This window comes from Neofelis nebulosa, chromosome 18, assembly GCF_028018385.1.
Source record: "Neofelis nebulosa isolate mNeoNeb1 chromosome 18, mNeoNeb1.pri, whole genome shotgun sequence".
Taxonomy (NCBI): Eukaryota; Metazoa; Chordata; class Mammalia; order Carnivora; family Felidae; genus Neofelis; species Neofelis nebulosa.
The window spans coordinates 36,252,697-36,275,001 of NC_080799.1; the positions used below are offsets into that span (position 1 = coordinate 36,252,697).

The 22,305-nt window shown below is 51.0% G+C and overlaps 1 protein-coding gene and 1 pseudogene across 15 annotated transcripts in view; both read right to left on the minus strand.

Annotated features, from left to right (window-relative positions):
- Positions 1-22,305, minus strand: part of CLEC16A (C-type lectin domain containing 16A) — a 200,298-nt gene that overhangs the window by 176,212 nt on the left and 1,781 nt on the right. For all 15 annotated transcript variants that reach the window (XR_009256567.1, XR_009256568.1, XR_009256569.1 and 12 more), the window contains exons 2-4: positions 12,158-12,286; positions 8,527-8,660; positions 1,253-1,401 (exon numbers count right to left, since the gene is read on the minus strand). Coding sequence is in view for 12 of the 15 variants with exons in the window: in XM_058710676.1 (XP_058566659.1) it covers positions 1,253-1,401; positions 8,527-8,660; positions 12,158-12,286 (412 nt within the window). In the remaining 3 variants the exon portion in view is untranslated. The remainder of the gene's footprint in view (positions 1-1,252; positions 1,402-8,526; positions 8,661-12,157; positions 12,287-22,305) is intronic.
- On the minus strand, positions 3,990-8,520 carry LOC131501010 (zinc finger CCHC domain-containing protein 9-like; annotated as a pseudogene).

Here is a 22,305-nt window from a genome sequence, read left to right on the forward strand (position 1 = left end):
AAGATGGAGTGTGGCCTCTGAGGCTGGGTCATAAAAGGCATTACAGCTCGTCTTGGTCTCCTGGATCGTTCGTTCTGGGGAGAACCAGCTGCCGTGCGGTGACGTGACTCAAGCAGCCACTGGAGAAGCCCGTGTAACTGAGGCCTCCCACCCACGGTCAGCCACGTTGAGTGAGCCACCCTGGAAGCAGCTCTCCCAACCCCACCCAGCCTTCACGTGACTACCCTCGTGAAAGACTAAGCCAAGCTGTCCCGCCAGGTGGCTCCCAAACTCCGGATGCACCGCAAGAGAAACGTGACATGACTGTGACCGAGAAGGCACAAGAGGAAGTCTGCTGGGTGGGGAGGGGGAGGCTTCTGGGAAAGAAGCGTTTGAAAGTTAGAAAGGAACACAAGAAGGGAAATAAGTGATCTCTTCAGGCTTCTTGGCAGCGGCATGTGAGTATGTGATGTTTGGAGCCACTGCAGCCATCCTGAGACCATGAGGGGTCGTGCCTGAGGACGGATGCCAACCGTGCGGTCACCAGAGCAGGAAGGGGAGAAAGCCCGGGTCCTCAGTGAAGTGATCGTGCCACAAGATGGATCAGACCCAGGACGGCCAGCATCTGTACCTTCTGGTATGAGATGAACTGACCTTATCAAGCTCCTTTTCACTGGAAAATGGCAACAATTTATTTTTCAAAATTGCTAGTAATGATCCCAAGGAATACCAGGGACATTCGCTTGTGAAGAATAGTGTGAGCTCTGATTTTAAGGCGCTAGGTACATACTAGGGGCTCCGAAGACATCATCTCCCTTCATTCGATCCCCGGAAAATCCTTCGCTGTAAATCATCATCCCCTTTCTCAGATGAAGAAACTGAGGCTCAGAGGACTGAGACTTCTCTAAGGTCACACAGCAGGGAATTGGCAAAGCTGGGTCTGACCGCATTTCAATCCCAAGTTCACTTTCAGGCACTTCTGCAATGCAATGTTCCTCAGTAGCACAAACTGAATTTTATGTTAAAAACAGGTAACTTTTAAATAAATCAAATATATATGTGTGTGTGTGTGTGTGTGTGTGTGTGTATATATATATATATTTTTTTTTTTTTTTTTTTTTTAAGCCTGTCAAGGTCAAACACGGTTGCTGTAAAAATCAGGAAATGGTGAGTGCCCGCGCGCTTTGTAAACAGGCACGAGGCCCCTGGACAGAAGGTGCCCCTCCGATTAGCTAGCTTTCCACCCAAACGCACCCCTCTGGCAGTTACTTACCTCGTTGTAAAAGAAATGGACGGTGTGGTTGTTGAGTTTTAACGAAAGTGTTTTCAGGAACGATATATAATATGCCATAATCTCCTCATCGGAAAAGTCAAACTTATGGACAATGATAGAATTTACATAGTTATTAGAGAGCAAATAATCTAGAGGGAGGGGAAAAGAAAAAAAGGAAGACAGGTTAATTCACGCTGGAGGAAAGTCAAGCAGACAAAATTGGGTAACAGATGACTCTGTGAATGTACTTGAACCCCTCGAGATTCTGGGTCGCCAGGGAGCAGCTTTACCTGTCTACCAGCAAAGAAGTCAGCCAGACATGACGCACAGCCCCAAGAAAGTTCAAGAGCCATGACAGAAGGGCCCGGACTACCCCACCCTCCTACACCAAACAGAAAAAACATTTGAACTTTTTTTTTTTTCATTGCTGACAAAGTTCACTAGAGACCTGGGGGTGGGGCAGATGTGTTGGTGCGTGGGCATTTTCACAAACCACCCACGGGCAAGGGTAAAAACCAACGTATTTTATTAAAAGCTGCTCCATTTTGCCATCAGGAGTCATACTGTCATCCCTGAATGCTACAAAGGGCTACATGGGTTTTTTTCTCCCTATACGGCAACACAGTTTCATAAAAGCTACTTTATGCTAAACCTCCCGGGGACGCCCAGCACCAGGCTGAGGGCTTTACGTTATCGTCGCACCCATCCTGCAGAGCAGGTGGTCTTCTTCCCGTTTTGCAGAAGAGTAAAATAATTCAGAGAGGTCGATTAACTTTCCAGAGGTCACACGGCAGTCTGTCACAGACATGGGATTTAAGGCGGGTCCTCTGTCAAAGCCTGTGTTAGCAGCACGCACTAATGGGAGCCAGTAATGAAATCTGGGTGCCGAGGGCATGAGGCACTGGGACCGACTGGAGAGCGGCTACCCCCTCCCAGCCCCCAGCCCCTGCAGAGACGCAGACCCAGCATGGTGAGAGCCTTCAACTGTTCGAGGGGCTGGAAAACAGAGGTGAATGTTCCATCTCCTGACTCTGACACGCTGGCCCCTAGGTCGCCTGGTCCTGAAAGCTGTTCTGGTGGCAACATCCGGGGTACGGGCCAGCCGCAGCCTGCGGGGCACAGTCCCGGCCTTGAGTCCTTTCCAGGCATGTCTCCGAATCCTCATCAGCCACCCCGCAAAGCAGGCGCTGCCACCCCCTGTCCTTCGGACGGCCAGCCTCTGAGCTCTGACCCAGCCCACCCACGCACCCCCAAATGGTTAAAGGCAGAACGTGATCAACCCCTGCACCCACAGGCAGGCGTGGTAAGAGCGAAGCTGAGCGGTGTGGAGCCTGGCTACTCAAAGTAGCCCGGCATCACGTGGAGCTCGTCGGACACGTGGAACCTTGGGCCCCAGCCCTGCCCACCTCCTCCGATCTCAGGGGCGGACCCGGCACACTCCATAGGTTAAGGAGTCCTGCATGGCTTCCTGTCGTGCTCACGCGTCTCAGAGGCAGTGTGTTTGAAGGGAACTTGGATCCACTCTGCCCCTGCCACCTCCCAGCTGGGTGACCCGGGGAAAGCCACTTAGCCTCTCCACTCCCCAGTCTCCTTGTCTAAAAACAGGAGTAACGGTGCCTTCCTCAGGGGTCGGCTGTGAGGATTAAAGGAGATGAGGTACGAAGGGCAGCGACGGGCACAAAGCAAGCACTCAGTAACGGCCGCGGCCACTTTCCATCCAGCACCCTCACGTGGAGCCTCCAGCCACCAGGACTGAACACAGGTGCTCTCAGGGGGAATAGGAAATAAACTGCAGGGGCGCCCGGGTGGCTCAGTCACCTGAGCATCTGACTCCGGCCCAGGTCATGATCCCACGGTTCGTGGGTTTGGGCCCCGCATCGGGCTGCGTCGACAGAGCACAGCCTGCTTCAGATCCTCTGGCCCTCTCTCTCTGCCCTCCCCGCTTGCATTTTCTCTCTCTGTCTCTCTCAAAAAATAAACAAACTTAAAGAAAAAATGGAAATAAACCATTATTTGGTGCCAACGAGGTATCCAACGTAAACCGATCAAAGTACTACCGGAAAGGGTGACGTCACCAGACGCTCCCCAAAGAGCCGTCCGGGAGCACGGGGCCCACAGCCGGGTCCTCCTCAGAAGCCAGCTCTCCAGGAAAGCCGCTGCCTTCCGGAAAGCACGCTGGGTGTCCTCGGCTTTACAGAAGTCTGTAGTCCCAGAACAGTTTTCAGAATCTCCAGATTCTCACAATTCCGGATGCAAATCTTGGGGCCTGCTCCAAGAGGGGGGGCAGCGGGTCGGGGGCGGGGTTCCTAAAAATCTTCATTGACTTAATTGCCGATTTTTTTTAAAAAAATCTTAAATCAACAACTTTTAACAAATTTTTTAAAAAATCAATTTTTAACTGTTCAAAATTGAGGTTACGCGGATCACAAATCTTAAGCGGACAGCTTAATCTGTGTGGAAATGTACGTATATGTGGATATAAAGTCTACGTACCTATGTACTTATTCATATATACACACCTCACAAGTCTTGGACATGCAGCTTGAGGAATTTTTGCAAATATATACACCACGTAAGCACCATCCAGGTCAGACAGAGTATGTTTTTTGTTCCCCAGAAGGCTCCCTGATAGCCCTATCCAGTCAATACCCTCTCCCCAAAGGCAAGTTCTAGTTTGCCTTGGATCACATAGACTCATTTTGCCCATTTTTTAAAATATTTACTTGTTTTTGAGAGAGAGAGAGAGAGAGAGAGACAGAGACAGAGGATGAGCAGGGGAGGGGCAGAGAGAGAGGGAGACACAGAATCCGAAGCAGGCTCCGGGCTCCGAGCTGTCAGCACAGAGCCTGACGTGGGGCTCGAACTCACAGACCGTGAGATCATGACCTGAGCCAAAATCGGATGCTTACTCAACTAAGCCACTCAGGTGCCCCTGCCTATTCTTGAACTTCATACCCATGGATCATACGACACGCAGGCCTCTTGTGTCCGGCCCCTGTCACGCGTTACCGCATCTGAGAGTTACCCACAGTGCTGCACGCGGTGGTAACGGTGCATCCCTTTGCTCCTTTTTGCTACGCAGCATTCTACTCTTTACACAGTCGACAATTTAACCACCTGGAACCTTAACTCGGAAGGAGCAGCCCATGTGATGCTGACGCCCAGAGCCCTTCTTTTTCACTGTCCTCCTGGCCGTGGTTGGGGACGCGTTGGCTAGCAGGACAAGGGAGTCCTGAGACATCCCGTGGAGCCCCACTGTGGCTGGCTGGCAGCTTCCGGGCCACCAGAGGCACAGATGCCTAAGCCGTCAGCCGCAGATGTACAACCAGGAGCCTCTGTGCTGCGCTTTCAGCTGGAAAAGTCACACGCTCCAATCATTCCCCAGCGGGGACTTTTCCAGGGCCCTCCACGCGATGACTCTGTGGGCGGTGGGGGCCGCCATGGGGGCAGCAGCGGTGCCTCTATTCTTCGGCTGGGATTTTTCCACTGCCCCCTCACCGTGTGGCCGACTTTCTGTGGTATCCTTTTCTAATCAACCCAGGAGTCTGTACGTAATCTCGGTCTCTCGGGCCTCCTGTGACTTAGGTCCCCAAACCCGACGGGCAACAGGTGCACTTGTGAAATGGCTGCTGGTAATAGTGAAAATCCGGAAACCACCTAAATGCCCGTGGTCAAGTTCAATCACTTGGGGCTCGGCAAGATGCCGCCAGTCAACCAAACTAGGTGAGGACACGTGAACGGACCGCATGAACATCTAAGATACATCAGCAGGTGGGGACCGCATAAAGCAGAAGGCAGAACGCGCTGTGTCTACCCAAGTGGTAGGGTGAGGCTCTGCAGAAGTTTTGCTTTCTATATTCTCACGGCGTTTGAATTTTGTTGTTGCTGTTTTATAATCCGGATATTTTCTTTCTATAATTGGAAAAAAAAAAATAAAAGCAAAACTCACCGTCCTCCTCACCCCCACAAATCAAAGTTCTGTCAAAGGCGGTGCTGTTGGCCGCTTTTACAGGGCTTATAAAAAGGGCTCTGGTGAATTCCCTGTAAAGATACTGGCATCTGTCTGCGTACCTCACAGCACGGTATCCTTCTAAGACCCAATTCAGAAAGCCGTGTGATCCAGAAACTCCAGCGTTTCCTATTGCCCCAACCCCCACCTTCGATCCAGGAGCCCCCGGGTGAGCTGGGCTTAGGAAGGGTAACCAGACAACAGACATTTGGGGGGGGGGGGGAGGACGCTGGATTTAATGATAAAACCAGCCTGAGTGGACACTTCCATCTGCCAGACCCCACACCACGTTCCGCACGCCCGCGGTCACGCTTAGTCCTCAAACCACCCCATTCCCCAGATACGAGTGTCATCTCTGCTCCACGGAAGCAGAAGGTACAGCCTGGAGAGGACAGTTCGCCCCCAGAGCACGTGCAGGGCGAATCCGGCGAAGCCGGGCCCGGGAGCTGGGGGGCTGGAGTCCGGGGCCTGCACCACCGAGCTGGGTCTTCCCCTCTCTCAGTTTTCAGAAACCACACACAATTCGCATCCAGGGTAACAAAAGCTGTTAACACGGGAAACCACTTAGGGAGAGTGAGTCAACTCACATCTGTCAACTCCCATTCATTCACCGGGAAGCGTTAGCGCAGGCTCCTAGGACGGCAGCACCACCTAGTGGCCACTCTGAGAGCCTCCACTCAGCAGCCAGTTCCGGCCTCTCCCCGCTCCCTCCTGATAGGAATGCCACTGTCTTTACCCCCTTCCATCCACCAGAAACTTTTCCTAGACCCTTCTTGGGGACCTAGAGTCTGCTTCTAACACAGACATCCGGTCACTTGTCTTCTCTTCCCTACTCCTGGCGGGCAGGGCCCAGGGATTGCCGATCGCAAAGCGGGCCAGTCAAGCCCGGAGGAGGAGGAGCTAAACCAACGTTTCCCACCCTGGGTTCTGCTGACACTCTGAGCTGATAGCCCTTTACTGTGGGGCGCGGTCCTGCGCATCCCAGGACTCCACCCGCCAGAGGCTAACAGCACCCCCAGCCCCTCACCCAATACGACACCAACAAATGTCCTCCTGGGGCACAGTCACCCCCGGGTGCGGGCACTGAACTAACGCAGCTGGACTCAAACCCCTTCCGGATCCGGGCACCGCTAGAGCGGTCACCAGAGGCTCGTGACGCAAACTCTCCCGGCATGAAGTGAGGGTGCCCACAGCACCTGTCTCCCAGAGCGGCTGTGTCAGAGAAGGAGCCTGGGCTTAGTGAGGCCAGAGAAGGAGCTTGGGTCTCACTCTCGCTTGCTCCTGGGTTGTTCTTCCTCACCCTGCTACCTCCAGGGCCTATTCTGTTGGCTGATTTTTTTTTTTTTTTTAATAGCAAATGAGTTTTTACTGAAAGTTTAAGAATACCGTAGATTCTGTGGCAACTTACAAATTCGTAATATGATAATTGATACCTCAAACCAAGAAAACAATATAACCAAACTTCATTTCCAAATGCAAATCAGTTATATTTTGTTGAGGAGTGGCTCACGTGAATGTATAGTTTTTTAAAAAAAGATGACTGTTACAATCCAGTACGTATAACCACTTAGCCATACTTCAGTTCTGTCCGTTAAAAATGTTCTTTTGGAGAATCCAGTGTGAACACCTTCTACTTTCCTTGAGGCATTTTCTCCAGGGACGGAATCACTCTTTAAAGGACGGCACTCAGGAAGCTGTTTGATGATACTCAGATCGTACTGGTATCTTGAACACAGGTCTCCAAGGGGGCCCAGCTCAAATTTGCGGAGTAGGTACTAATTGTTATCAAAAATTAACAACTTTAGGTATCTTTGTTTTGGATTTCTGTGGTTCAGGCACATCCAAAATTTCTTCATAGTCTGCACTCGATCCCTTCGCCCAGCGGCCGGCTGTGACCATTCCGTCTGAATTCCGACTCTCAGGGCAATCTTGCTTAAAATGTTCCACAGAACAACAGTCTACAGCAACCACCATCAGCACAGAGTCCCCTGGGATTCTCAGGACAAGATATGGGCAGATGCCCCATTTCTCCACCAACAAAACATTCTACGGGAGGAAATCAAGAGCCAGGTCCACTTTGGCTCCGCCCTAGGTGAGTTCATGCTCTGTGGACCCACACTCCAGTGCCCGTATCTTGATTCTCGAGGATGGCTAGGCGATCTGCAATCCCGTGGCCAGGTTTTCTACAGTGGAAACATACCACTGCATTTTTCTTTGCTGCTGGTCTGTTTAGTTTCCTTCCCTTTTAAAAGCAACTGCAATTTCTTCCCTTACCTCCTGAATGTTGCTATCATCTCCCCATTATGAACCACCTGTGAGTTTTGTCTTGGGTATTCCAGAAATCCATTTACACCTTCATTTAAGTACTCCTTTTTCTTTTCTTTTTGTGTTTTGCTTGGGGCGCATCATTTTTAACAGAGAGCCTACTGGCTTCAAGTTGTTTACCCTTTGGTAGGTTTTGGGCTTCACCCTCAAACGACCCCTTCCTTGATGTCCTCCCATGATGTTGCAGCCAAAGGTCTCTTACTATGTGCAGTAGTAACTCGTGCCCACCTGGTCATGGTATCATCAAAGGTACCTCGTCAAACACGCAGGAATCCTCCAGGGCAGCTGAGTTAGTGAGCCAGAGAGGCCCCTCCCTGTTGGCTGGTTATTCAGCAACCCCAACGAGTTATAAAGAAAAAAACGTGAACAGCCCATAACCATTCAGCAGAGAGGAGCCCTCACAGCCCTTCCCAGTACCCCACTACGCAGGGATAAACATGGTTAGGGACTGAACTGCGTGGCCCCCAAATTATCATAGTCAAGCCCCGGCCCCCAGTGTGACTGTATTTGGAGACAGAAGCTTTAAGGAAGTAATTAAGGTTAAACAAGGTCCTACAGCGGGACCCTGGTCAAAGGTGGGCGTCCTTAAAAGAGGAAAAGATACCAGAACTCACTACACACGCGCGTGCACACCCACACACACACAGAAAGGCCACGTGAGGGCACAACGAGAAGACAGTCATCTGCAAACCAGGAAGAAAGGCCTCCCCAGAAACTAACCCTGATGGCACCTTGATCTTGGACTTCTAACGTCCCGAGCTAGGAGAAAATAAATTTCTGTTGTCTAAGTCACCAGGTCTGGGGCATTCTGTGACAGCAGCCCAAGCACCCTAACACACACGGTAAGCTCAGACGTTCAAAAAGCCACACGAAAACCACGCCAAACTCCAGGCCGCCAAAGCTCAGCAGTGAGGGGGCAGGTATCAGGGGCTATTCTTACAGAGTGAGGTCTCGTGACTGATATTCTCAAAGAGGATGTTCAAGGTCTGCAGCAGCTGAACGCACACGTAGCGGCCTGATTTCTGCCGCAGGATGTTCAAGAAGAAAACAAACATGTTCTTCTCCAAGAAGAAGCTGGGGAGAGAAGGGGAAAGCATCAGAGGTTTGCGGCTACTCCTGGAGATACACATCACCCCTGGCTATGTGCACCGCATGTGTGTGGGGGCCGCCCCCGGCCCCCAAAGGCATCCAGAGAGCAGCCGGGTCACACGGCCTGCGTGGCCCCGGCTCCTCGCCTCCCTCGATGCCTCCCTCCGCCATCGCAAAATGCAGCCACTCACGCTCTCTCCCCAGAATCTGAGCGCACGACCGATCCTAGGAAGCCGTGACCTCGATTCCTACAGAAAAGGCGAGATCTTTACCGCCAAAGTGATTACACATTATTCTACCTATGCTTGGAAACCCAACAGGCAGCATTCTCCATCCAATACTCTGTATCCTCAGCTTTCCGTACTAGGCCTCTTTCCTTGGCTTTCGTATCTTTGAGTGTTAGTGACAACCAGCATTCCCTCCAATGGGGCAAAACAATGCTACTAAAAGAATATGGGTTTCCAAATCCAGGGAAAAACAACTGGAGACAATTGAAGGGGCCGATGTGGCAGGGAGACCCTCATCAGTCCCTAAGTCAGCTTCTGCCTTTCTTATTCTGGACAGGACAGCTGTCTGCATGCAGCCCGGGAACACACACTTTTGGGCCACATGTTGGCTCTTTTAGTCTTGAAATGGAGACAGAACCCCCTATGCCTTTCTTTAAAGGAAGAAAATGGGGTTTTCTAGCTACATGTTCTCTGTATGCAAGCTAGGACCAGGTAACCTCTCATTTGGGACACTCACAACAGGTCCCTGCAGTCACATGTATCTGTCACTTAGTTCTCCCCTCGGCTCTCAGCTCCACGGTGGCAGGACCATGGGCCTGGCACTTGCTCGGGGCTACATAACCTCTGTTTGAATTCCTGAAAGGGTAAATGAATAAGTAAACATGACCTGAGAAAACATGACCTCAAACCTTATTCAACTCCGATTCTGGGAGCCTGTCTGCCTACAAATGTCAGTCACGCTGATCCCAAGAATATTTCTACCATTTGACCCATTTTGTCCACCTGTGCTTCAGGTTGAATAAATCAGTGACTCCCAAGGGCCGCCCAACAGGCTCAGTGCAGCACAATGACCAATTTGGGAACTTGTTAATAATCAAAGTATAAAACAAACATCATGAGCCCATATTGATATAAATAAATGACTGGGGTACCTGGGTGGCTCAGCTGAACATCCGACTCTTGCTTTTGGCTCAGGTCACAATCTCACTGTGAGATCGAGCCCCGCATTGAGCTCTGTGCTGACAGTCCAGAGCTTGCTTGGGATTCTCTCTCTCTCTCTCTCTCTCTCAAAATAAATATTTTTTAAAAAAGAGTCTGTTTCTTAAAAATAAATAACTCACTGAATACATAAATGGGGAAAAGAGACAAATCTATGCAGATTTTCAAATACTGTATATAGCTACTCACCCCTTTCCAGAAGGTTGGCGCTTAATTCCAAGCCCCCAGGTGGGCTACATTGGGTGACTCTTTCAAAGGTGGTGTAGGGAATGGGGAAAAGAGTAACTTTATAGTGGAAAAACCTGGCTGACACCACTTTAACCAAACAATCAGAGTAACTTCACTAGAGTGCAGGTGGATGTGGGGGCTGCTGATACGGTGGGCTGAAAAGGACATATTGTTACAGTTATTTCTACCCCAGGCTAATCATGAGAAAAACATCACAGAAACCCAGATGGGGGTGGGGGGAATGGCCAGTACTTCTCGAACACATCAAGGTTTTCTCCTGAAAACAAGAGAAGACTGAAAATCAGTCACAGACCAGAGGTGGCTGGGAGACGCGACACTCTGCGGCACCGTGAGAGCCTGGACTGCGTTCCCAGAGCAGAAGGGGGATCTTAATGGAAGAACTGGCAAAATCCAAATCAAGTCAGGGGTCTACCGAACAGTAACGAACCAAGCTTAGCTTCTCAGTTTTGACCAATGCACCCCAGTCATATAAGACGTTAACAGTGGGGGAAACAGGGTGAGGGGTCCTGGGGAACTTTCTGTACTAGCTTTGCAACTTTTCCATAAATCTAAAGTTATTCTAAAAGAAATGAATTAAAAACAAATTCTCCTGGGCACTCCACGGCGGGGGGGGGGGGGCATTTAGGAAGCACGGGGCAGTTGTTCTGAGACAACAGATTGGCTCAGAAAGTCCACTCTAGTCAAGAGGGACACGGTCTCTAGCCTTTAACCCGAGGGTCTATCTCATCCCCAAAACAGACACCAACCGACCAAGCGGTTCCCCGTGCGTCCTGAGATGCATCTAGTCCCCTCTGCAGGCACCGCCTCCCTCCCTACTCCTGTTTTCCTTTGGGGAAGAGGCCTGCGTCACGGGTTTGCATTTTCCACAAGTACGGATGAAGACAGAAAGCTATCTGGAAAATCAGATTAGCTAATAAGCTAGGCTGGAAATGGAACTCTTTTACTTGTTTCAAAGGGGCTTTTTAAGGGGCGTCAAAGCTTCCAGTTGAGATTATCTTATATAAAAATAAAACCTGTCTTTGGTGGTGGTTGTAACCCGAGTCCCTCTGCACTCAGACACCGAGACAGGTCTCCTGGGGAAGCTGTCCGTGGCCTCCAGCCTTTGCTTTTCATCCGTCCAACAGGGACATCTTTCCAAATTCCCACGTGCTAACAATTCTGGAGTGCCTCCTCTATATTGGGCAGTAGGCAGGAGCTCTCCTTTAAAGATGAGGTGGGGCGCCTGGGTGGCTCAGTCGGTTAAGCGGCCAACTTTGGCTCAGGTCATGATCTCACGGTCTGTGAGTTCGAGCCCCTCGTCGGGCTCTGTGCTGACAGCTCAGAGCCTGGAGCCTGCTTCAGATTCTGTGTCTCCCTCTCTCTGACCCTACCCCGTTCATGCTCTGTCTCTCTCTGTCTCAAAAATAAATAAACGTTAAAAAAAAAATTTTAAGATGAGGAAAGTGAGGCTGGCCTAAAACTGCTCATCTAGGAAGTATGCCAATGAGGAGAAACCCCTTCGTGGGCTCTGGGCGTGAGCTGCCTCGTGCCTGCCTACCAGCGGTGTGACAGGAGATTAATGGGGATGCGGACGCCGCCCCCGGGGCAGCTGGGAGACTTAGATTATCTCATCGGGAGCTCAGCACTGTGCCTGCCCAACAGTTAACACAATAAATATGAGCCCTTCGTGTCTCTCCAGGGCAGGGCCCTGTCAGTTCACTTCGAAGCTAACTTCCCAGGACGTTTTCTCCCCTTTGGGGAGGCTGTCAGATGCTACTCGGAAAATCATCCGTGATATTTTCAGATTTTTCGGGAGACGCTCATGTCCCTTTCCCATTTTCAGCTTACATTTCTCCAGTGTCTCAAGGACATTTTGTATGGATAGAGATATAGATAGCTATCTGCGCAAGACCAGGCTGGTATCAGATCCTGATGTCATCAAGAATGACTCATGGGATACATTTAGAAAAATAGTCAAAGGAAGGAGAGTCAAAAAACAAAACAAAAAAACACACGAGAAACCCTTACTCAAATACAGAGCTGTCATTTTGATCTCCCCAAATTAGGATCTCGGTGATGGAACGGATGGTCTCCACTAGCAGGTTCCGGTTCTGTTCTGTGACTGTGGTGTTTTTGGTCAAAACGTGGTACAGATACCTGACGAAAAGGAAAGAAAATGAAGCATTACCAACTGAAATGGCCAACCAGGCTCGGTGACCGCCGGCGACGTTTCTGAGGACAACTAGCGGCCCTAGCTCAGATGTGGTTAGCCCAACTCTGGTCCGGAGACGCTACTCACCACCGAAGACACATGGCAGACAGTGTTGTGAAGGGTTAACCAGAAACCCGCCAACCCAAGCTGATGCCGGGGAACCATCAAGCCCTTGAAGACGGCCATCCTCAACCTCCGGTGTGCAACAGAATCACCTGAAGGCTGGATACAGTGGGGGCTGCTGGAGCCCATCTGGAGACTCAGAACCAGCAGGACGCGCGGGCCTTGTCACACTCTCCCCACGTGATCCCGATGCTGGTGGAGCGAGTGCGGGCACACGGCCCAGGCCAAGAGTCTAGCATAAACCCCGCAGCCAGCCGGGCTGGTGCAGGGACTGAGAAAAGGCGGAGTCACAGATTAGGGAGGGTAGGTCCCCAAGCCAGTCGCAGGGGCAAAAGCCACCTGCAGTCAAGACAATCCCACGCCCATCAGAAGTGATAGCTGGACTAAACCCTGCGGCTCGAGGTTCAAGACACCGACCTCAGGTGCTGAGTGCCCATCAAAGTTAAGTGGGTCTGGGAGGGAGGCTCCTGCACTGTGCCCCATGCTCCCCAAAGGCCTGGGCTGCACACCAGGCCTGAGCCCGCCACCGGGGGAGAGGCAGGCCGACCCGGGCCCAGCCTCAGGCCGCTACTGGTGATCGGGACAACCGAAAGAATCACCGAGGCCGGTCCTGGGCAGTGTGGGGACTAGCGTCTGGCCAAGTGCCCTGGGCCGGGGGGCGGGGGGGGGGGGGGTGAGGCACAGCTTGTAAGGGATGGCGTTGCTGCAAATGGCAAGAGCTCCTTCTCTTCTACGGCTGAGTAACAGTCCGTTGTATATACACCACATCTTCAGCCGTTCGTCAGTCAGTGGGCACTTGGGCTCTTCCAGAAGTTGGCTATTAGGGACAGTGCTGCTGTCAACACCGGGGGGCCTCTGCCCCCTCGAATTAGTCTTTTTGTATCCGACACAGACAGAGCTTGAGAGTGTTACGCTAAGTGAAATGAGCCAGAGAAAGACAAATACTGTATGATTTCACTCATCTGTAGAATTTAAGAAACAAAACAAACAAACGGCGGGGATGCAAAAAAAGGGGCAAACCAAGAAACAGACACTTAACTATAGAGAACTGACAGGTACCAGAGGAGAGGGGGTAGGGGGATGGGTGAGACAGGTGATGGGGATTAAGGCGTGCACTTTCCCAGGTGTAAAGTGTTGAACCACTCAATTCTACACCTGAAACGACTCTTACGCTTGTCATCTGGAATTTATATAAAAACTGGAAGAGTCGTTAAGACGGCGGGGCATCTGCGTAATTCGGTCGGTAAAGCGTCTGACTTTGGCTCAGGTCATGATCTCGCAGTTCCTGAGTTTCGGCCCCGCGTCGGCTCTCTGCCGTCAGCAGAGAGTTCACTTCAGAGCCTGTCTCCCTCTGTCTCTGCACCCCCCACTCTCGAGCACGTTCGATTTCTCTCTCTCTCTCTCTCTCAATCTCGCAAAAAAAAAAAAAAAAAAAAAAGATGATGACTCTCGAGCACGTTCGATCTCTCTATCTCGCAAAAAAAAAAGTTAAAAAAAAAGATGGTGACTCTCAAGGACGTTCGATCTCTCTCTCTCTCTCTCTCTCTCTCGCAAAAAAAAAAAAAAAAAAAAAACGTTAAAAGAAAAAAGATGGCGCCTCCAGGCTAACCTCAGCCGTCACGGTTGGGGAAGGAAAAGGGGACACTAAGAGGAAGTGACTCAAGAAGGGTCACCTCCTGACTTCTTTTATGGCTACCTTCAGTTTGGAGGTGGGACTGGCGAGAGCAAGGCAGGGAAAGAATAGCCAGGATCCTGCCATCGAAGATCTCTAAAAATGGGTAGGGTATAGGGGCGCCTGGGTGGCTCAGTCGGTTGACCGTCTGACTTCGGCTCAGGTCATGATCTCCCACTTTGTGAGTTCGAGCCCGGCGTCGGGCTCTGTGCTGACAGCACAGAGCGTGGAGCCTGCTTCGGATTCTGTGTCTCCCCCTCTCTCTACCCTTCCCATGCTCATGCTCTGTCTCTCTCTGCCTCGATGATAAATAAATGTTAAAAAAAATTAAAGAGAAATGGGTAGGGTATAGAGAGGTAGAACCTTGCAGATGCAACAGGATGAATCGGCTTCAGGGGACTGGGTTTTATTTATTAATATTGTTGCTGTTTGTTCGATTTTAAAGACCGTATAATCAGTCACTTAATCATTTCATTAAAGATTGCGTGCGACTTTTAACACAACAACTAGAACAGCTCTCCAAAAACAGATCTCCACCACCTGTGCCCAAATCTCCGGGCGAGGCTGCATATGGGCCCGGAGGCCAGCTTCCCCCTGTGCCAAGGGACCCCCACACGCTGAAGCTGATGGGGGGGGGGACCCGCTCTTGAATCCGTGCCTCCGTTCCCTTCCAGCGCATTTTCGCCAAGAAGCTCAAAGAGCGGAGTTTTTCAAATTGTGCTTCACGGGACCCCGGCATCAGAAACCCCTGTTTCAGCTGCAGATTCTAGCTCCCCACCCCAGACCCACCGAATCTGATTCTGGGGTGCAGACCCCCAAGTCTGCATTCCGAATAAGCTCCCACGCAAGTTTCAGAGTAGTTGCGTCACCCACACCACAGCCATCAGTGACGTTCTGGGTACAACCCACAGTGTGCCCCCTACCATGCCAGGGCAGGTGTTGTTGCGGGGGAGGGGGGAGGGGGGAGGGGGGAGGGGGGAGGAGGCAGATCCTCCTCCCCCCTCTGGTGTTTCCTTCTGCCGAGGGGATGGAATCCATTAGCCTCCCACTAACACACTCCTGGCCTCGTAGGAAGCAGCGGCCTGGGGGCCCGGGTAAGCGGCTCTGCTCTGAAAAACCACCGTAGGGAGAGGAGAGTTTAAAATCTAGGGTCAGCCCTGGCTTCTAACTCCTGACATCTCTTGGTGAAGCCTTCTGTGTTGAGAAGCGGGAGCTGGTGTGCTGAATTAAGAATATGCAGCTGGGGGCACCTGGGTGGCTCAGTGGTTAAGCGTCAGCCTTCAGCTCAGGCCATGATCTCACAGCTCATGGGTTCAAGCCCCATGTCAGGCTCTGTGCTGATAGCTCAGAGTCAGAGGATTCTGTCTCTACCTCTCTCTGCCCCTCCCCCACTCACACTGTGTGTGTCTCTCTCTCTCAAAAACAAGTAAACATTAGAAAAAAACTAAAATATGCAGTTGGATGAAGAGGCAGCGGCCACCCACATGGGGGTGGCAGGTAGCCCCCCTCAGTACCGGAGCCTCCACCTTGAGGAAGTGAAACCCGCGGGGGGTGGAGGAGGGGGGGGTCATTTTGTTTGAAGATGTAGTTTCAACACCCACGCAAAGGAAGGAGAGTCACGAGATTGATTACGTATGGATCCCAGAAGCTGGGGGCAGGGGTCATGCCATGAGCCAGAGGACCCGCTTCTCCATCCCAGGTGAGGGAGGCAGGAGGTAGAGACAGGGTAGCACCTATTTCCGTGAGGCTCCTTGCCCCTCACACAGTTTGTCTTAGGGTACATCTGGAACCGATTTTTTGTGGATGGTGTAACATACTGGCCAAAATTCACTTTTTCCATATGGATATCTAGTTGCGGCAGCATCCTTTGCTAAAAAGGTCCTCTTTCTCCCATGCACTCTCATGTCCCCTCTGTCGTTTATCAGATGACCGCGCCTGCAGGGACTTTCCGAATGCCCTAGTTCCACTGATCTGTTCATGACCTTTGTGCTGATACCATGATGCCCGATGACTGCGGCTTTATTATGATAAATCTTACCAGGTGATAATGGAAGGGCTCCTGACTTTCTTCCCTTCTCCCCCCCCCCCCATATTACACGGGCTATTTTTGGCCCTTTGCATTGCCATATCAATTTGAAAATCACCTGCTCAACTTTCACAAAAACACTTGCTAAGATTTCCTTTAAGATTGCCCTAAATCTATAGCTAAATATAGAGGGAACTGACATCTTTACAATAAAGTAACATCATGACATTTACATTTCTTTCAGCGTTTGCTGCAGAGAGATCTTGCCTATCTTTTGTTAAGATTTATTTGTAGGTAACTGATGTTTTTTGATGGTGTTGTAAATGGCAGTGTCTGAAATACTCATTTTCTCGATGTTGGCTGTCGGTTGTTGCAAAAACCCACGACATCTCAATCTCTAAATTTCTGTGATGCTTGTACCTGCACCTTGCCCATCTTTTCACTCCCACTATGGCTGTGCCACAGTTTATGTGCCTCAAGTTTAATAAATGAGTGTTAAACTCAAAATCAGAAAGTTGAGAAAGGCTGAACACTTCAACAACAATAACAAAGGGGATGTCAATCCTGCCACTGCCCAGACAGGAGCGCTGCTGGAGTGTAATGTATTTAGTTGGGTCTCTTCCTTTGCCATGGATATTTACATGGCGGAGCTCATGCTGTATATCATTTCCATGCCCATCTTTCCCCCTTCCCCATATTTAGGGTAATAAAAGCATTTTTGTTACAACATCGGCAAGCATCTATAATGGCTACATTGTATACTATTTAGAAAACAAGCACAGGAGTTACTCTTCTGCTGGACATTTGGATTCCTCGTTGTTCAGAAGATCAACAATGTTACCATGGCCGTGTTTGGGGGCAAGGCTGTGACCCTATCTGAGTTTCCAAGGGCACAAGGACAGATTTTTCTCTTACAGTGATCACTGGTACAAGGAAAACATTTTCTCTCAAACTCTGCGTGTGCACATTCTTATCATCACCATCACAAAACAGTTGCAGCCTACTTTTGCTCGGCCCTCCTGACTGCTTCAGATGTAACCACTAATTAAACCCTTACAATAATCCTGCAGGACTGATGGTCTGGGAGGCCAGGGCCTGCACAGAGTCCTGATAGAGGGGACCCAGACGGCCTGACTCCAGATCCCCTGCTTAGAACCATTAGAGTATAGAAAATGCAGACAATGCAGGAAACGCTATTATTAACCAAGCATTTACATGAAGTTATGAATGCCCTACATGCAAGAAAACCGAGCAGATAAACAACAAACCAAAAAGGCATGAAAATACATATCAGATTGTAAGGTCAGTCCTCATAACTGACTCTTTGTTTCTTTGGACAACAGCCAACATCACGGAATCCCCAGCACAGGCTCTGTAGAACGGAGGCTCTCAGGATCAAAACCCTGCCCATGAGCGACCTCTACCTGGAGACCAGCTCAAGAGTCTGAAATGCCTGGCGAGTGGAAAACCACAGCCTACTGCCAGTGTGCAACCAACACACCAGACGCTCCTCGCCAAGGACAATGGGCTGTAAACAAATTCTGCCCCACAGACCCTGCTCTCTCAAGAACCACTTATCTCACAGGTTAAACCATTATGGTCAACAACAATTATGTCCACTTCAGAGACGGACACACTAAGTTCATACGGGTTTTATGACTTGTATCAGAATATGCCTCTTAGAACACTCCTACTGGAAGATCCTGAAACTGACCCGTAAGCTGAAGGGTAAGAGGAGTGGCAGAGGCCTAGACAAGAAGTCCGCTCCCCCAAAGCCAGGCCCCAAATAACAATGTCGGGGGGCGGGGGGAGAGACAGAGGGACATAGAGCCTTTGTCTATTTGGTCTGCTCAGCACGGGGCGGGGGGGGGGGGGAGAAAGACTACTGCTAACAGCATCCACCCTGCGCCTTGAAAACCACCCCTGGTCAGGGCCCGGCCTTTTGGCCAGCAGCACAAGGCCCAGCTCCTCATGGGCTGCAACCAGACCAGAGGATTGGGGAAAGGTGTTACAGGCGGTGCTTCTCCCGATGAGTCACCCCAGAAAGATGTCAAACTGGGCCAGCCAGCGAGACCGGGTCCGAGATTCGGGGAGCTGGCAACCACTCGAGGGTGTAGGCAGGGCTCTTGGCCCTACACAAAGCCACAGCTCCAGCACGGGCACTGGAACCAAGCTGGCCAGAGCAGGCCGGTGTGGAGAAAAGCCTGGCCAGACTTGCCTCTTACACTCACCCTGTGATAAACACTCCTTGATCACTTATCGTGTGCCAGGCCCTGTGCCGGCATCTAACAATTCCCAGGTGGACAAGACACGCCGGCCTCTGTCCTTACGAGGCTTACGTTCAAATGGGGAGAGGCAAACACATGATCACGCAAGAGCACTTCCGATGGCAAAAGGACATGCCTGAGGAACCCTGGGCAGCTTCCCGGGCATCTAACTCGCGGCCAGGATAAAGCCTGAAAAGCCCAGAGCCTCTAACAGCTGGTCTACCTCTGGTGACGGTAAGACTGTGCGTGACAGTGGGCACACTGAGCGGGACAGTGGGCACCACAAGTGACATTAGAGACGACAGTAGAGCTTCTTGCCGGCTGAAGTCACAGGGCAGTTTTTATGGAAGAACTGGTACTTCAACGATGCAGGTGGGCGTCTGGACGGGCAGGAAGGGGAGGGGAGCTCCAGGGGAGAGCAAAGATGAAGACAGGTGGGCGTGTGAGGTGTGTGGAACAGGGAGCGAGAGAGGAGGTCCGTGAAGCCGCACAAGAAACACCCCCGGATTAGGGCCGGCTGCCACCCTCGCTTCCCAGGAGGGACGCCCACCTCCTGCTGGGCCCTCCCCCAACCGGCTCTCCAACTCTGGCTGCACCTCGGCACTCTGGTTAATTCTTCAACGGCTGCCCACTGTTCTCAGCCTGATGTCCGAATTCCTTCACATAATTTAAGGAGATGTCTCTGTGACCTCTCCCGCGTCATGAGGCTGCTGTGGGGTCCTGCACTGCCCCCTCACCCCACGTACACCACCCTTAGTGAATAACCTGAGCCTTTCTCTCCTCCAGGCTTCTCAAACATGGTTTGGTCTGCCTAAAGTATCGTCCCTCCCACCCCGTCCCTACAGCCCGGCACACCCCTCACTCTTTACATCCCCATTTAGATGGGTGTCTGCCAGGCGCCTGGGTGGCTCAGTTGGCTGAGCCTCTGACTGGATCTTGGCTCAGGTCTTGATCTTGCAGTTTGTGGGACGGAGCCCCCTGTCGAGCTCTGTGCTGACAGCACAGAGCCTGTGTGGGATGCTCTCTCTCTGCCCCTCTCCCACTCGTGCGTGCTCTCTCTCTCTCTCTCTCTCTCTCTCTCTCATAAATATATATTTAAAAATAAATAAATAAAATTTAAAAAACTTTTTAAAAACGGGTGTCTGCCTACCAAGGAGGCTCCTGACCCCCTAGCCTGCATTACAGGGCCCTCATGCCGAACTGGATGGATGGGAACAGAGTCTAGAGCACTCCGACGGCCTGGAAGAACTCGGACCTGACACGATGGGTGCTTGGGCTCATTATGAGTGATATGGTGAATATGATATCCTAAAAATTAATCTGACAACACTGTACCCTTAAAAATAATCAGTGCTCTCTTAGGCAAAAGTAGACTGTACCAGGAATACGTGACCATTTGCCTGCTAGGTATACATTCCTCTTCTCTTTGGGTAATAACCCCTGATTTTCCCAGGGGGAACCTCCCCTGTCTCTCATTCTCTGTCCACTAGCTTGGGGGGGAGCTGATGCCATCCCAGCTCCAGGCAAGGGCCAAGTACAGCACCAAGGGTCAAGGGCCAAGGGTCAGGGATGGGCATGAGATCCCCAGGTGGTCCAACTATACTCACTTCTGGACTTCTGCTGGCAATATTTAGAAAAGATGCTCCCTTTTCCCCACGGATTGCTAGACGGCTATGATGTAAGCCTGGAGCCCGCTAACGATGGCACCAACATAGGAGATACGCAGAGACAAGAACGGGAGAGAGACAGACTCTGACAGCTTTTGTCTGAACACCTGCACTCAGCCGTGGCGTAGCTAGCGATCGGAGCCAATCCCTTCCATTTGGGGCCTAAGGCAGTTCTAGGTGGGTTTCTGTCACTTGCGACCAAGACTGTGGATGCCCACACAAAGGTGATCAGAGTGAAGGCAACGAAATAACCTAACACCACAACGGTCCTACCAACAGCATGCCAACTGGCAGTTTCTGCTAAAGGTGATCTCGCGGTAGCAATCCTGCAAATGCGTCAGCAAAGATTCTCCTCGCTGGTGGGCATTTGGCAGTCACTGTCACAGCCGTGCCACCAGTGTGGGCAGTACACCACCCACCCGTGACATGCAGCAAATAACCTCTTACTATCTCAATCTCCCTCAACTAAATCGCTAACTCAGGTCGGTAGACAAAGACCACAGGCACACAGTTTTCCGTTATTTAGCAAAAGTAAAATCCTAACAGGCTGCCTCCTTTCCAGGGTGAAAGCGGAGAACATTATGACGAATAACGTGGTTCAAAAGCAATTCCGGCTCTGTTATTAGCCTCTCAATTTTTCTTTACATCTCGAACTGTTCTTAAAAATAGTCTGTTTTGAAAAGGGGGAGGGTTCCTAGATACCCTGCATGTCAAAAAAAAAAAATTTTTTTTTCAATCCTACATTCTTTTATTTACCTTAATCTTTCCACCCACACTGCCATGAATATATTAGGAACTGTCACTTGTCAGTGGCAGCCTGACCAATTTGTATCAGGTGCCCAGGACTTTCCCAGTTTTAGTACTGAAAGTGCCACGTCCTGGGAAATCCCTCCACCCCAGGCACTCCGGGATGGTCACCCTTCGTGTCAAGTGAAGCTCAAGTCCCATTTTACCTCCACCCTTATTTCCTACAACCACCAGTGCCACCTTGAAACTCCACAAACCCAGGGTCCCCCTGCCCACACCCTGCGGCCCCACATGATGGCTCCTGCTTGTCCCTGAAGACTTTGCTCTGGTGTTGCCTCCCCCAGAAGGCTTCCAAGGGTTCCTACAGAACCCTGGACCCACAGAGATCCTGGCATCTGTCACGCTGTATAGTCTGGGTGTTATGGCTGTCTCCCCCACCAGCCTGTGAACTCCCTCAGGGAATGAGCTGTTCTGTACCTAAGGCCCAAGATGTTTACTATCGGAGCCAAATGAAGAACGTCACAAGCGCTGGGGTGAGGACCAGCTGTTTACGGCACTCTTTTCCAAGTCATCTTGGGATCTTCCAAGTCCCACACCGATAGGTAAATCGCCGAGTTGCTCAGACTGTAATATGGATTAAGCTCATCTGCCTGACCCAGGACAGGCAGCTTGGGTTTCCAAAAGCACCCAATGGCCTTTTAACCTAAACAGTGAAACTGGGCAGTGCCCAGATACGTAAAAGGAATCTGAGAACCTTTACCATCCCCTCGGCTGGCCGGAGGGTAAATGCTCCGTTGGGCACAGAGACTGAGCCAAGTTGCGAGTCGCTTCCCAAACCAACTTGGGAGGAAGTTTCATTCGGAAAGACAGTGCAGTGGGTACAGGCATCAAGGGCAAACCCTGGCTTTGACCCGTTTCAGCTGTTGTCACCTTGGGGCAAGTGACAGCCTCTTTGAACCTTAGCTTCCCCTTCTATAAAACGGAAACGAGTAACAGTTCCTACACCTCAGAGACTTGTGAGGACTCAGGAATAACACACACAAGTCCTGAGCGAGGACCTGGCAGAGAAAATGCACTCAATAATCATTCAGGTACTTGACAAGGGCTAGAGTCAGGCAGAGCTAGGGGAAAGCCTGCAGGTGACTGGACGCTGGCAGGAGGCCCAACCTCCTTTAGATATTCATCCTTCCCTGTCTCAGACACATCCACCCACTCTCTAAATTCCTGAAATCCTTACGCCTCTCCCTTTCCAGTCCAGCTGCCCTCCCGTTTAAGATTCCTGGCTTCCCTACACACCCCTACCCTGTCTATGCCTCTCTCCTCCCTGTGTCCTCTCTCTCATCACCCCCCACCAAAAATATTCCTTACTACATCCTGATCCCTGCTGCCTCCTACTCTTCAAGACTCACACACATTTATTAAACGCCTGCTCCACGCTAGAAAGGACACAGCTGAGAAGCAA